This window comes from Trichophyton verrucosum (genome assembly GCF_000151505.1).
Source record: "Trichophyton verrucosum HKI 0517 chromosome Unknown contig01006_1.f1.exp, whole genome shotgun sequence".
NCBI lineage: Eukaryota > Fungi > Ascomycota > Eurotiomycetes > Onygenales > Arthrodermataceae > Trichophyton > Trichophyton verrucosum.
In genome coordinates this window covers 53,053-68,546 of record NW_003315195.1, presented here as the reverse complement: position 1 = coordinate 68,546, position 15,494 = coordinate 53,053, and the positions used below count along the sequence as shown (strand labels likewise).

The window sequence follows — 15,494 nt, the reverse complement described above, 5'->3', positions numbered from 1 at the left end:
AGCGAAGAAAGCGACATCGGTATGCCTTGTATTGAAAGGGAAACAAAAATAACAATCCAGGAGTAGAGAGGTTTTCATGGAGATATATAATTCTAGATTTGCTGTCACTGGGGAGTTTTTCTGTGTCAGAGAGTGCTGGTTCACTTTAGGATACCAAATAGGTGGAGGGAATATGATACACAGTAGGGTATAAAAGAATCAGTGAAGTTAGGAGACTTCCCCAACAATATCATTACTATGCGGCTGGACATCAAAAATGGCCACTTGATGAATTGAATAGAAGGGCATAGGCCCTTCTACTCGATCATTACTCATATACTCTGCATTAATCGTATGAGTAACTGATTTCCAGTTACATGAAATTCCATATGAAAGTCTTCCAGTGGCTTGTGGGACATCAATTAGTCACTGAAAGACGTTTTGGAGTGATTTAATGTATGTAAGTAGGTCCCCTGGTTTAGGCAGAACCCTCACGATCACTTCTTGAGCAATGACTGCTGATCCCGGGGAAGTCACAAACGCCCCAGAAATGAAGAAACTCAAGTCGTACACCCTCAGACACGACTGAAAAAAAATGGTGATCTGTTAAAATAGGCAATGTCCAAGAATATCGCTCTGGATATCGAAGGAAGGAAAGGATACCTGCATGGAACAGCTCATCAGGCCAGTCGAAAGTATCTCAAAGCAATGAAGATCAAGGGAAAATCTTCGGACTCCAGTCTCATCACTGCCTTGCTGCCTGCTTTATTCCTGCAGGTGTCCGTTTGTTACTCCGGAGATGAAGGCGATATCGGCATGTCAGGAAGAGACAACGAACATGAACAGAGAATTCCCGGTCTCCCTGCATAACCATTTATGCGTGAACAGCAGGGTTGGAAGATGACAATAATCCTTCGGGTATTCTCATCTCCACAACCACTTTTCCACTCCTTAGTAACGAGTTAACCCACCCCAGCAGGCAGCAGAATAAAGACGGGAACCAACCGAGGACGACAAGAACCCTTCAGTCGGTGTGCCATCAGGGATGTGCGAGCTTGACAGGCATTGGACCAATATTAGTGCCTGCATATCAAGCCACTAAACTGCCCCCGGCCAATGGCCTGAGCCCTCGCGGTGCGCTATCGATAACTCCAACAACCCGCAGACGAGGGGCACTGGCACTGCTCTCGTGAGCCCTCAACGTCGGCCTTTGACGGACACAGGAAAGCAAGCTACGGCAGCCGGAGATTGAATAACGGGCTAGCATGCGGGCTGTCACCGTGGAGAACGACAAGCCTGCGGCATAAATTCAGTTCAATGGCTGCATCGGTGGGCCATAGTTAAGTTATCGATGCAGACGAACGAGCGAAAAGCGGGCTGCAGCGCGAGACGGCATAGGCTAAGGTCACAATTAATAACAGCTTTTTTCGAGCAGGGAGCAAGGGCCAGAGAACGCATCCTGATCTCTCCGACGTGGGGAATCCTCTTTTCGTTTCTTTGCTTTTCCCTTGGGCTCTCTCTAAACAGCCGGGAGGACGATGGACGATGGAGGGCAGAGGGCGGACGTTGGGACTAAGAAAGGATAAATAGGGCCTAAACCGCCCGCCCCTTTCCCGCCTCTCCCACTTTTCACCACAACCAACAACTTCATCGACTTCACCAACTCCAGCACCAGCTTCAGATTCACCGGCAAACCCTCCAAACCCCCAGTATAGACCTCTTCGGCTTGCTGAAGACGTCAATTCACGTTTCTTGCTTGCCCCTCGCTCGATCACTTCTTCTCTTTAGAAGCTGATCCGTCAATACCGCCAAGACGTTTTCCAACTTGCTGCCATCGTGAGTGACTCTGCTGCTCGAGATATACAGCCGGGGAGAAGGCCTTGAAAGGGTCTTTTGACGGTGTTGACATACGTTGAATCCAATGGCTAACTTCTTGTCTGCAGGTCGCACCACCCGTTTAACGGAAGCCGACGCTCATCCGCTCGTGGAGGAGCATCGGACGCTCCCCATACCAAGTAAAGGCCATCTGCAAAGCAATTGAAGCACTACCAGCTCGGCTTTACTTGGAGAGTCCTCATCCTGCCAATTCTCTATAAATCCATTCTTCGGTTTAGTCAAGAAAAAGATCACCAGACTGAACAATGGCTCCACATGCGGATGCAGCTGCCAATGGCTCTGTTAACGGGTCGGTCCCCACGCACGGGGTTGATATCTTCAAGGTCGAGTCTCCCAATGTTGTCTACACCGACGACGAGATCAACACCAAGTATGTCTACCGTACGACTGCCGTGACCAAGTCCGAGGACGGTAAACTCGTTGCAACCCCCAAGGAAACCGTCTATGACTTCAAGGTCGACCGCAAGGTCAGCAAGACCGGTGTCATGCTTATCGGCCTGGGTGGAAACAACGGATCTACCGTCACGGCTGGTATCATTGCCAACCGTCGTGGATTGACTTGGGATACTCGTGAGGGAAAGCGTTCTGCCAACTACTACGGCTCCCTCATCATGGCCTCTACTGTCAAGCTCGGAACCGATGCGAAGACTGGAGAAGAAATCAATATCCCCTTCAACAACATGCTCCCCATGGTCCATCCCAATGACCTTGTTATTGGCGGCTGGGACATCAGCGGTATGAACCTTGCCGATGCCATGGACCGTGCACAGGTGCTTGAGCCCACTCTCAAGGCCATGATCCATGACGAGATGGCTGCCATCAAGCCACTTCCAAGTGTCTACTACCCTGACTTCATTGCTGCCAACCAAGAGGAGCGTGCCGATAACGTCCTTCCTGGCTCCAAGGCTTGCTGGGAGCATGTTGAGAAGGTCCAACAGGACATTCGGTGGGTTACCTATACTTAGATGCTCTGACTTGGGTGATGTGCTAACATACAGACAGTGACTTCAAGGCTGCCAATGAACTCGACAAGGTTCTTGTTATGTGGACTGCTAACACCGAGCGTTACGCAGAAGTCATTGAAGGTGTCAATGATACCGCTGACAACCTTCTCAAGGCTATCAAGGAAGGACACGAAGAAGTCTCTCCATCAACCATCTTCGCCGTGGCTTCTATTCTTGAGAATGCTCCATTCATCAACGGCTCTCCCCAGAACACCTTTGTCCCTGGAGCCATGGAGCTTGCCCTGAAGAAGGGTGCCTTCATCGGTGGAGATGACTTCCAGTCCGGCCAGACCAAGATGAAGTCTGCCCTCGTTGACTTCTTGATCAGTGCCGGTATCAAGCTCACCTCCATTGCCAGCTACAACCATCTCGGCAACAACGATGGCATGAACCTGAGCTCCCAGAAGCAGTTCCGATCCAAGGAGATCTCCAAGTCCAACGTCGTTGACGACATGGTTGCCGCCAACTCTGTTCTGTACAAGAAGGGCGAGCACCCAGACCACACTGTTGTTATCAAGTACATGCCTGCTGTCGGTGACAACAAGCGTGCCCTCGACGAGTACTACGCCGAGATCTTCATGGGTGGCCACCAGACCATCAGCATCTTCAACGTCTGTGAAGACTCCCTCCTTGCTTCCCCTCTGATCATCGATCTCGTTGTTATCGCGGAGATGATGACCCGTGTTAGCTGGAAGTCTGCCGAGAGTGAGGAATATAAGGGCTTCCACAGCGTCCTTAGCATCCTCAGCTACATGTTGAAGGTGGGTCTTCAATACTTTCCCTCTTGTCTTATCAGGGTCCAACTAACGCTTCATAGGCCCCATTGACTCCCCCAGGAACCCCTGTTGTCAACGCTCTAGCTAAGCAGCGTGCTGCCGTCACAAACATCTTCCGTGCCTGTGTTGGTCTCCAGCCAGAGTCTGACATGACTCTCGAGCACAAGCTATGCTAAGTAGCTGTTATTAATTGATACCATCATCATTCGTATATGATTACGTTCCCATTTTGAGATAACAACGTTGTCCCAATAGATGGTGAAGAGGTGGTTAATGTCTCTCGGGGTTATTCTTGTGCTATGTTAGTTAGTAGTAACTGTTAGCTACGTCCGCTCTCCACTCCTTTCAGCAGGCCCAACAGCCATCTTATGCTGGAATTCAACATCCAGCTAATTAAATTGAAATTATCTTCATATTGACCCTTTTTTATCCTTCTCTTTCTTTTGCTTATGTGATCCGTCCTAAAATGGTAATCAACCGATGAGGGGCTTTTTCTTCTCGACTTCAACTTCAGCTTCAAGAAACGACATCATCTTCACTTGCACAGAGAGAGAGAGAAAGTCTCCATGGCTAACTCAAAGATACCTGATTACTTCTGTGTTACTGGTGCTGGGTCTAAGAGGAAGCACGATACCCCAGACCAAGACGAGAGCATCAGTTCGAAGAGGTCATCACGGCCATACGATGCCGTATCTTCTCTGGGTGACCTCAAAAAGGGACCTAATAGAGTCGCATTTGATGCAAGAATTGTGAATATATACAATCAGCCCAATATATACTTTGATGATAATGCAGAAAGCATCAGCAAGTCAAGTAAAAAGAAGAAGAAACCTTCAAAATCGGACAGTGATCCAATAGCAAGTCAACAGGCTAGGGGATGCTTGAAACTTATTCTCAGAGATGATACAGGTTATATCCTTGTATGACTGCCATCAGAAAATTGGATTACTATCTACTGACCTTTTATGCACCTGTAGGTCAAGCTGTGGTATGCTGATACTACCTATGACCTTCGACTGGGGAAGCTCGTCTCCATATGGGTAACACATATCTCCCCATTTAAACCCCAGTTAAAAGGACACGTAAAGGCCGATTTATCTTCTACTCTCTCAAAACCAGCGACTCCCCCGTCTACACCTCCAGAGAACTTCCCACTGAGTTTGATGGCCAGTATCTTCCCGGAGAAAGACCAAGGATGTGGTATCAAAATACACGAACGAGGTGATATTGGCATCATAGGCCGTATCCCAATGGGGTACAGATATCCATTTCAAGTGGATTCACTTGTTGATGCTCCAAAGAAGCACTCAATGGGCAAACCAACGAAAGTCCTAGTATACGTTTATGCAGTTGGACCTGTCCGTGAGAGTACGTCCGTTTCGTTCCTTCATGCAGGTCAACGCGTGCTCTAACACAGCATTATGTTCCAGCAACCAATTCAAGTAACCAGACCGTTCCTACCGTTGATGTAGGAGTTACAGATGGACACAGTAGAGCCAGCCTTGGCCTTTATGGAGAAGCTATGAAATCGGGGGTGAAATGGATACCCAACTCCACGGTCCTTTTGATATCCAATGCGAGCTGGAAGCCTGGATCGCGGTTGTACCTAACCTCCTTTACTCTAGTTGACGTTGATCCCGAAAGCGTCGAGGCAGAGGAACTGAAAAGACTTGCTGCACGGAGAGCCGAGCAAGTCAATCCCCCGTTTCCCACTGACTGTAAGTTCGGATTGAGATCCTAGGTTCAACGTGCGGGACGGGTACACTAATATTTACACTTAATAGTATTCAATGTTGAGGAGTTTGAAAGTTCAGTCCAGAAAATCAAATTCACTCTTGCGGATATTGAGGAATTGTATGCTTACCTTTCCTCATTCTATGATGGATGCATGTTGTTTTACTAACAGTTCACTTCTAGCGCCAATTCCACACGAAGTGGTATGTGATAGGTGAATATTCTAGGACAAACACAAGCTAACCCTCCTTGAGAATTCATGGGATATATATCAGTAGTGCTACTTGATATTAACTTGGCTGCCCTCTACAAGCAAAATTGCCTGTTCTGTGCCGAATGGTGAGCTTCCAGGGCTTTATATGGACATGATATTCCCAGATTGGCAGGCTTCTGACCTTGTTACTGTTACAGCTGCAATGTTCCCATTTTCTCCAACTCTAACGAGGCTTTGTGTGGGCAGTGTGAATTAGAAGTCAAGCTGAGACTTAACCCGCAGATAGTGAGTTGTTCACAAAACTTTTGGATTAACGATGGTATCATTTAGTATCTCGATGAAACTGTGGATACGAATCCCTAACTAGTTATATGAAGACTTGATTCCGTTGGAACCAAGTAGTGATACCCCACTGCATCTGCTAATCTCTCATCCCCTAGGTTGGCTCAATCGTTGACGAAACGGGGATGATATCATGCTTCCCTCCCATGTTCAATCCTACCACTGGAACAGATATTCGCCTCAGCGTAGCTGGACAAATGACAAGGTCTGCTCATATGAAGAGAAAGGGAACTTCTCCTTTGCTATGGTCGATGGAAGCAATGCAGCAGCTTCTCGGATGTGATGTTTCGGATATACTGACAGACCATGAAAATGATTCTAATGAGATATTGATTTCTTTTCGACTACTGGAGGCGAGACTGATGTATTCTCGTGTCATACTGATGTTTGGCTGGTGTTCTACGGATCAAAGAATAGCAATTTGCAAAGTGATCAAATGATGCATCGCTAACATCGGATATCAAGAGGAGTGATGAGAGCTGATATGCAATATTACTATATTACTATATCAATTTACCCTATATACCCCTAAGGGATACATGTTATGAATATTCTTCCTATCAGGAACTACTTTCGGGACACTCTCTATCCATTTTCCAGCATCAGCGTTCCTAGTCTTTGCCTTAAGCACGGGAGGCCTTCTGATTTTTTCCAACGCTTCGATTCTCGCAGCAATGCTTAAAAGTCTCTCTTCTTCCCATGGCAAACCCATGATTTCCATACCAATCGGTACCCCAGATGGTATATTCCGGAAGATATCCCTATTCGAATACCCAGCAGGTACAGTGACGACAGGGTTCCCCGTCAAAGCTGCAAGTATTCCATTTCTACCATATTGGTTCCGCGAGCCTATCTTAACAGGCAAATTCTGTTGCTGGGGGTATATCAATGCATCGAGATTGAGGGATGAGAACGTCCGTTTGACCGACAGTGTCAGGGCGTTGATAGCAAGTTGCTTTTGAGCATATGAGACGTTCAGGGGAGATGAGACGAGTGCAGACTGAACGAAGGCGTACTGGTGTGGGATAACCAGGAACGAGTCTTGCTCGTTATCTATTTCAGAGTACAAGTCTGCCATTGTCCGTGGGCTTCTTGATTCTTCCCCGTGTAGACCCTGGAGATAAGCGTCCACCATCTCACGGTACTCATACGCTTGAACATCCAAGCCCAATATCGCAGTGGAATTATACATCGAGTCAGTAACGGGTATCACAATCGCGCCGGCCTTCTTAAGCCTACACACCATCGCATCCATAGCTTTGTTGACGGGCGTTGTCTCAGAGTTATCAGCGCGGTTCATGAATCCCTCTATCAACCCGAACTTGACACCCAGCAGACTTTCACCACCATTCTCCCCCTGGTACCTAGATAGGGAAGCAGTATAATCCAAACCCCTAACATGCCGCGGTCGCAAAGCAGTCATATTATCCCTTTCGTCAAACCACTCACCCGCCGTCATAACGTTCAAGCTCACAGCTAAATCCCACACGCACCTCGCAATCGGCCCAACGGTATCCTGCGTATACGAGACGGGAAGCACACCAGCCCTCGAAATCAAACCACGCGTAGGCCGTAGACTAAACAAGCCATTTGCGCTCGCCGGACTACGCAGCGAGTTCACGGTGTCCGTACCCAGGCCAAACACCGCAAACGAAGACGCCACTGCTGCTCCGGTACCGCCTGAGCTACCGCCGGGCGTCCTGGTGGTATCGTAGGGATTCAGCGTCTGGCCGCCGAGAGATGACACTGTGAGGCCCTCAAGGGCCATTTCATGCATGTTTGTCTTGCCGAGTATCACTGCACCGGCCTCACGTAGGGCCTTGACGACGGGAGCATCGTGTACGGGCGGCGGGGAGCCGGATAACGCTGCGCATCCTGCGGTGGTGGACTGGTTGGCTGTGTCGAAGTTATCTTTTAATAGCACGGGGATGCAGTATAGTGGCATGAGGGACGTTATATCGCTCCAGCTGTTGCTGCTGGTATTGTCGGGGGTATAAGAGCCATCATCATCCTCTAGGGAATCTTGAAGCCATGCGTCCAGGTCGTCCGCGACAGCAAGGGAGTTTGCATCTAGGCTTATTATGGCGTTTATACGGGGGTTATATGTATCTATCTGGGTGAGAAACGCCGTTACTACCTCGCGGCATGTCAGTCGAGTCTCTGGGTTGGATATATTTGCGAATAGAGCTTTGTGGACAGATTGGATAGTGGCTTCGGTTGGGTTGAATCGAGAGACGGCTGGGGAGTGGAAGCCGAAGATGTCTGATATTGACTGAATAGCCGTCCATGCCGGGAGAAACGAGCTTTGAAACATCTGCATCGCTCTACGTTAAATGGCAACCAAGTTGGTATATATGGTGTAGCAGAGGTACGATTTTGATAAAGCCCAGCTTTTGACGTTTGAGAGAGGGTTCAAGTCGAAAGATTACGAGTCAAGTCGAGATTTAAACATTAGTACATCTCAATTATCAAAGTATTTAATCGGGTATGTGACTATTTAAAAAATATTATCACTAAGATATACGACGCAGTGGCACGAGAACAAAAGTGTCTTCAGCTCTAGCCAGGGGGGAAAAGCAAGAAATAAAACAGGGTAGAATCAAAGGGTCAAAAAAAAAGGGGGGAAGAAATATTTAAAGGCCAGGCCAGGCAAGCAAGAATGGGAATTGGGAATCTGACATGAAGCAAGAAGGTGAAGTGATGTAAGGCAAAATCGAAAGATCAAATAGACGCGTATGAAAGGGAGGTAACAAAAAGTAGAAAAGTAGAAAAAGGAAAGCAAAGAAAAACAGGGTAGAGTGAAGAGACCAACAAAAGAAAGGTAGGAAAAGGAAAGGAAAGGAATGGAAAAAGAAGAGTCAACGGTGGCCATAGAAGACTTCTCGGGCCAGGGTAGATTATTGAAGGAAGGAAGAGTGAAAAGGATCCGATCCGACCGCCGTTAACGACCAATTGAAAGATACTCCATCATTGAACGATATGCTAAACCGGTTCGCCGTGCCGTAGGGTGCAAATTAAGTGAAAGAAGACGAAACCAAAGAAAAAGTAAAGAGTAAAAAAGGAGAGAAAAAGCCGAAGAAAAGAGAATCCGTTAATCATCTGATTTCTTGCCGAGGTGGAAACGCCAGCTTCGTCGCTTGTCCTTTTTGTCACCTCTAGACGACTCTTCGAGGTCAGACTGGTCCGTTGCAGAGAGGGAGTGGGAGTTTGGAGAAGGAGTGCGGGAACGAGGTCTCAGCATGCGGTCGGTGAGAGAGGTGTGGTGGTGAGGAGGCGAGTTGACTTCCAGGCTGGTGTGGCTTTGAGTCGTAGAGGCGCTACGCACTGGTACGAGAGGGGAGAGGGGCGGATTGGAGACTTTGGGTGTAGAGACGTGGGATTCATCTGCGACGGTGGAGTCTTCTGGGTTGGAAGAAGTTGTTGGCTGAGAGGTTGATGGCTGCTGCTGTTGTTTCGTGGGGGTTGCCTCGTCGGAGCCAGTCTGGGAGCCATGGGGGAGGGAGGCGGTAGAGCTCTGGGCGCTTTCACTGGCGCTTCCGGGGATGCGTCTTTTCTTCTTGAGCTTGTTGGCGTCTCTCCTCTCGCCGCTGGGGGGACTGGTCCAGGAGAACAGAGAGGCTAGCTTGCGTTCTCTGGTTGGGGTGATGGTGGTTGGCTTGTGTGTTGCCGGGTCCAGCTGTGGTGGAGGAGGTGCGTCAATGTGGTTTGGCCGTTGGGCTTTTGGGATAGGATGAGCTGTAGAGCTAGATTGAGCGGGCTGGGATTGCTCGACAGGAGCAGGTTGGCCGGCCGTAGCTGGCTGCGTTGTAGAATCTGGACCAGGAGGAGTAGAAGCCGGAGCCGGAGCTGGTGCCGAAGCTGGTGCGGGAGCTGGTGCTGGAGAGGGAGCTGGCTCGGGTGGTTTGGTGAATTCAAATGGTTCAGCAAGCTGTGGAGCGCGTGCTGGCTCGGCTGGGTGGTCAGACTTGGTAGATTCCACGGGCTGTGCTTGAGCAGGCTCAGTTGTGGTCTTAGCAGGCTCTTCGGGGAGAGCAGCCTCAATGTTCCGAACAGGCAGGGAGATCTGAGCAGCAGCTTCAGTAGCGGGAGCTGTCTCCACAACTTCAGCAGTCGAAGGAGCACCATTTTCAGGCTGTTCAGTAGTGGTAGTAGTCGGTTCTGGATGCTCAGCTACCTTGGTGATGTCCTGTGCTGGGGAACCCTTGACAACGGGTGTCATCTGGAGCTGTGGTGGTGCAGAGAGACCAGCTGCAGGCGGAGTGGCAGCCTGCTGTCGAGCGAATGTGCTGGAAGGCGAGAAGCCGGGAGCTCTCTTTGAAGGCACGGTGTTGCTACGCTGCAGTCCGCCGCCCTTTGAGTTGGAATTGGGGGTGCTGGGGCCGGTAACGTTGCCATTGGAGTTCCTCGAGGAGACAGACATGTTCCGTCGGAGGGCCTCGTACTTTCTGAGGCTGTCTGCACCTCCGCTGGCGTTGGAGGCAGAGCGTCTGATGGTAGTCTTCTGCAAGGGAGGAGGGTACATGCCGCCCTGGATGTTCTGGACGGTCTGGGCATCGGCTGCGGTGCCCGTCATGCCGAACAGGAAGTTGTCTTGGTTCTCAATCAAAAATACAAGCACATCCTGGCTGAGCTTGTAGTCCTGGGGGGACATGTCATGGGAAGGGTGAGAGAGCATTCCGGGCTGGAAGATGGCGGCCAAGTTTGCGGCGGTCATGCGGTTGAGGTCGGACTTGGAGGCAAAGACGGTCAGGAGGTCGAGGATGTAGAGCAGCAGCTGTCTGTTGAGCGGCGGGAGCTCCTTGATGAGCTGCTGGTAGGCAATGACGGCAGCCTCCCTGTCGAAACCATGTTCCTGGTCGACCTGGATGGCAGCCTCTTCCCCGTCCGGACGCCCCTGACGATGTCTCAGCGGTTCTCTGAAGCGCTCGTAGAACTCCAGGGGCACAATGGGCTCTGGCAGCTGGTTGAGGTAGCGGCGCAGGATGTTGGCGGCGTCGTGGACGGTGTAGCCGGTCCAGTCGAGTCCCTTTCCAAAGCGGTCTGGGGAGTTGAATATCTCCTGGAGGTCCTTGATGCGCTTTGCAGAGCCGCTCAGCCGGAAGATGCCTTCGACATCGGTGGCTACACCCAGTTAGTATATCAATCATAGGTATTATCACAGTCATATCAAGAAATGATATCAAATATCAAGATGAGTAGGAAGAAAAAGCAACGGATGCCAATCTCACCTTTCTCCTTCAAGAAGACCCCGCACTTTGCCACTACTATAGGCACATAGCCGTAGATGAAGCTCTTGCCATCATCGCCAGTGAGAGAGATGGCCACATTGGCGTACTTGATGCTCACGTTCAGGGGGATGCCAAAGATGCCAGAAGGGGGTGCTTGGGGGGCTAGCGCAAGAGAGGTCAGTTAACAGGCACTAACAGAGGGCTGTAAGAGAGCAGAAGAGAAGCCAGTGAAACAGAAACAGACGTACCTGCGTCCTTCTTTGTGCTGCGCTTGAACTGCCTCCACCAGCTGGCCAGGTCTCTCTTTGAAGGAGGAGAGTGAGCAGCAGTGCTGCTGTTCACCAGGCCAGAGGCTGCTGGGGATGGCGTAGATGTAGCTGAAGCCTCCTGCGCGCTGGTCTGCGGCGCCTGGGACTGCGACTGTGACTGCGAGTGCGCCATCATAGACTGGCCGGACCAGACAGTAACACGCTATCGCTTCTTAATCTAGTATCTAGTATCGCTTCTTCTTCTTCTTCTCCTTCTTCTGCTTGTTCTCTGGATGTTTCTTCGGCTGGGTGGTTCCCGGCGGACGCGCCTGGAGGTGGCGGGAGGACAGATCCGGGGAAGACGGCGGACCTCGAGAGAGACGACGGGACGAGGCAGATTAGACGGAGAGGGCAGAAAGGGGAGCTGACGGCAGAGGCCTCGCTTCACGGTCGAGTCGAGTGTCTGGCAGCGAGTCGCATCGGCGGGCGTTCGTCGGTGGATGATGGTCAGTCAGTCAGTCAGTCAGAGAGAAGCGGACGAGAAGAGACGCGGAAGGAAAGTCGACGACGGCAGCAAAAGCACTTTTTGGGGGCGGGCGGGCGCTGGGCCTGGCCTCTGTGGCGTCTCAGCTGTCTCCGGGGGGGGGGGAAGCCTCTCTTGCTTCAGGCCGTCTTCTTTCTTTTATCTCTGCGCGTGAGGGCCGGACGGGGTTCTCTTTGGGGGCGAAGGGGCTCAGCAGGCCTGGATGTTGTGATGTTGCTGCTGGTGGTGATGCTGGAGGTGACGACGACGACGACGCTGGAAAGTGGGAGACGGGCGAGACTTAATGAGAGACACGACAGGCCAGAAGACAAGACGAAAATGACAGACGAAGACGAAGACGAAGACGAAGGAGAGGAATTAGAGCAGAATGAGCGTTTTCGACGCAGGGATCGTGAATAAGCTGGCCGTCGTTGGGGGTTATTGGGGGCCGACAGGGACGAGACGCAGACGGCGGTTCGGTTCAGGCCAGGTCAACCACGGAACGGCAGCAGAGAGTGAACCGCGAGCCAGCGCCAGGCCAGATCAAGCCAGAGACGCTTCTCGGGGGCGGCAGAGACGACGCTGCAGGTCGACTCGGGGCAGCGGAAGACGCAGGATCGCGGTTGCGGGTGGCCAGGCAGTCGCTTTCTACGGCTCAGGGGGGGAAGACACACTCAAGAGACGGCGATGATATTGTACAGAATCTCGATATACAGGGTGTCATTAAAGGGTTCTATTACGTCTATCTCAGCGTCGAGAAGGCCGGCTTCTCCCTCTCAGTCCTCCTACGACCTCCCAGTTGGCCTTTTGACCTCTCCTCTCTCTATTCTCTCAGCTTATACGACCTGGGGATGGGCGGCTGTCTGATATTGCTGTCAGGCTCCAGCAGCTTCGTCGCCTCCGCGTCTGGATGGAGACCTGGAGACTCCGTTGGTCACTCCCGGACCGCTGTTGGGTCTGTTTCCGTCGATATTCGCTGGTTCTGGCCGGGCGTTGACCTATATCTGGCTGGTTCCCACCCCCGGTGAGCCCATCCCAGGGTCAAGATGCATCCTCCCGCGCCTCGTCCGCCCTCGTCCGTCGGGGAATTGAAGGAATTGAATAATGGAGGATGTTCTGTTACTCCGTACATCTTGCAGGCAGCCGTCTGCCTCTGGATCTGGATCTGGGTCTGGGTCTGGATCTGCTCTGTCGGAAAAGAAGTGCAAGTTGCATATTAAAACAGCTTATGAGCTGCTGCAGCTGGCCGCTAGCCTGCCCTTGAGTGCTCGATTATAGACACATCCGTCCGCTTGACTATCCCGCCGCCGTTACCCAGATAGCAATCCTGTCCTAGCATCTCCTCCTCGCTGTCCGAGCGACGGAGGTGCCGGTGTCTGTCTGACTGGATCGATGTCAGCACCACCCCGTCATGGATGCGTGGGTGGTACTCCCACGGGTGTCCGGTGCGGTTGAGTCCAGAGCCAGAGACCGGTTTGCTGCCCCGTGAGATGCGAGAGAAGTGCGCCGAGTTGTTGTTGTAGCCCTGAGATGGCGAGATGGACGAGTTCTTCGTGGTCTGCGGAGGCAGGCAGCATGAGAAGACGTGCGAGAGCGTCTGCCGGGCCATCGGTAGACAGGCGCAGATGATGCCCGAGTTGACCTCCACCGCACTCCAGCTCGATATCGGCGTCGTTGCCCCTGCCCCAGTTGTTAGCCCGAATGTCCTCCCTTGAAAACCATGTCAGGAATACCTACATGTCACGTCTGTGGTGCCGGAAGATGTTGCGACCAAAGTCACCCGGTAGATACTGGTTATACACACGCTGTCTCCTTGTCAGTCCTGCTCTGTCAACGGCTATCAACAGCCAACTGGGCTACTTACAATGATCCCAGAAGGAACACCAGTACCAGGGCAATCTTGTCTCGCTTCGTCAGCTGCAGACGCAGAATCTGCTGCACTGGCAGAACCAGCAGTATCACATCTGTCGTGATGTTGATTATCGCATACGAGAGCCAGTTGGGAAAGCTGCTCAGGCAGGTGTGTGGAATCGACCTGTCCCAGTAAGCCTCCACGGGCGAGCATTGCCAGATCGTCGGCGGGATGAAGGCAATGCCCGAGAGAATGGTGAACACGACCAGGCAGATGCATATCCGCCTGAAGTACTGGTGCACGTAGAAGATCCTCAAGTACAGCAGCAGGATGGACACCTTAGCCAGACAAATCACCAGCTTGTATAGCACTTGAGCGACCAGAATCCACTGCCAGACCAGACCCGTTAGCAAGAGCTGCATTCTGGCTGCTGTTGAAGGTGATGATGATGGTGATGATGATGATATGGATGCTTACCTTGAGAGACTTCTTCTCCTGCTCGTCGGTTATATCCCAATCATGTTTGCCGAATCCATACCCAACGGCTGCAGACATGTCAGTCACCTTGATATAGACGTCCAGGCCAGGTTATAACGCAACATACCGACATTCTGCGTTGTCGAGAACAGCACCGACAGCACCTGCAACATGTTAGCAGAGAAAGGACACTGGAGAAACACAATACAGGCCAACATACCAGAGCTGCCAGAATAGTCCAGTCGTCGACCTGGATTCCGCTCCTCAGATATCTCGAGACCAGACGGATAGCCACAAAGACGCCAGCAACAATCACAACAACCACGTCCGTCACCCACAGCTGGTATCCCCGACTAGGCACATCGGCCGTTGGACGCCCAAGATCCACCATCTTCCTTTAGACCAGCTCGATCATTCCACTGCTGAACCAGTAGGCCGAGTCGGATGAAGATGAATGATCAATCTGCCCTGCACCTCCACGAAGAACGGGGAGCAGAAAGTGCGGCTCACGTAGTTGTTATTCTTATTCCTTTTACTATTATTACCATCCTACATACGCTCGGAGACGCACACACGCATATGCAGACGAGGAAACGAATCCCGCGCTACGGTACGTACTCCTATCATTCCACCTGTAAGGACCTACATGGAAACCGGAGCAAACAATTGGTCCGGCAGAAGCAACTATTTTTCCAGGCACGGAGTACAACGAGATAAGTACGTAGCCAGTTGGGGCCCGGAGTCGTTGGTATTAACTATTATAACGAACCGCATGGCCCTTCGCTTTTCTCCTCCCCCCTCTATCTGCTGCTGTTGGACGGACCTCCCGCTCAGCCGCCTGGCCCATATGAAAATGGCGTGGATAAGAATTCCTCTCACTTTCCCACTTCTAAAGTACTTACCCCTGGCAGGCAAGGATGCCACTAACCAACTCAGCACTCTTCCACCGCGCCCGATCGCATCCTGGAAAGTTAAACATGGCAGTGCAAGTAAGTCAGCGTGAGCAGAACCCGTCTGTATCCTGACGAACCCTGGTCAGTCTGTCTTCCTCTTGTGGCAGGGTTCAGAAAAGGGTGATTCCACAGTCAAAAAAAAGTACCCGTTCATCCTCCTCCACTCCTCGACGGGTCGATCTGGAGATACGACGGCATCCCTTGCAATTGTAGTTCGGGGACACAGCGAGCGGAGCGACCAAAAGCATCTACATACGTACATGCACTA

The 15,494-nt window shown here is 51.3% G+C and overlaps 6 protein-coding genes across 6 annotated transcripts; 3 read left to right on the top strand and 3 right to left on the bottom strand.

The window, feature by feature from the left end:
* Nucleotides 1-597: 597 nt before the first annotated feature.
* On the top strand, nt 598-849 carry TRV_07422 (uncharacterized protein; the record flags this gene model as incomplete). Its single annotated transcript, XM_003018531.1, has 1 exon — nt 598-849. The coding sequence occupies one exon, from the start codon at nt 598-600 to the stop codon at nt 847-849; it is 252 nt and encodes an 83-aa protein (XP_003018577.1).
* A 1,271-nt stretch (nt 850-2,120) lies between these two features.
* On the top strand, nt 2,121-3,831 carry TRV_07421 (uncharacterized protein; the record flags this gene model as incomplete). Its single annotated transcript, XM_003018530.1, has 3 exons — nt 2,121-2,821; nt 2,878-3,640; nt 3,697-3,831. The coding sequence occupies 3 exons, from the start codon at nt 2,121-2,123 to the stop codon at nt 3,829-3,831; spliced, it is 1,599 nt and encodes a 532-aa protein (XP_003018576.1).
* Nucleotides 3,832-4,221: 390 nt separating this feature from the next.
* On the top strand, nt 4,222-5,558 carry TRV_07420 (uncharacterized protein; the record flags this gene model as incomplete). The annotated part of the gene is made up of 4 exons (XM_003018529.1): nt 4,222-4,575; nt 4,633-5,023; nt 5,086-5,373; nt 5,440-5,558. 4 exons carry the CDS (start codon nt 4,222-4,224, stop codon nt 5,556-5,558), a joined length of 1,152 nt encoding a protein of 383 aa, XP_003018575.1.
* Nucleotides 5,559-6,125: 567 nt separating this feature from the next.
* Nucleotides 6,126-8,265, bottom strand: TRV_07419 (amidase family protein, putative; the record flags this gene model as incomplete). Its single annotated transcript, XM_003018528.1, has 2 exons — nt 6,126-6,263; nt 6,463-8,265. 2 exons carry the CDS (start codon nt 8,263-8,265, stop codon nt 6,126-6,128), a joined length of 1,941 nt encoding a protein of 646 aa, XP_003018574.1.
* Nucleotides 8,266-9,036: 771 nt separating this feature from the next.
* On the bottom strand, nt 9,037-11,614 carry TRV_07418 (Rho GTPase activator (Sac7), putative; the record flags this gene model as incomplete). The annotated part of the gene is made up of 3 exons (XM_003018527.1): nt 9,037-11,066; nt 11,174-11,335; nt 11,422-11,614. 3 exons carry the CDS (start codon nt 11,612-11,614, stop codon nt 9,037-9,039), a joined length of 2,385 nt encoding a protein of 794 aa, XP_003018573.1.
* A 2,521-nt stretch (nt 11,615-14,135) lies between these two features.
* TRV_07417 (uncharacterized protein) lies at nt 14,136-14,664 on the bottom strand (the record flags this gene model as incomplete). Its single annotated transcript, XM_003018526.1, has 2 exons — nt 14,136-14,360; nt 14,494-14,664. 2 exons carry the CDS (start codon nt 14,662-14,664, stop codon nt 14,136-14,138), a joined length of 396 nt encoding a protein of 131 aa, XP_003018572.1.
* Between the last annotated feature and the right edge of the window lie 830 nt (nt 14,665-15,494).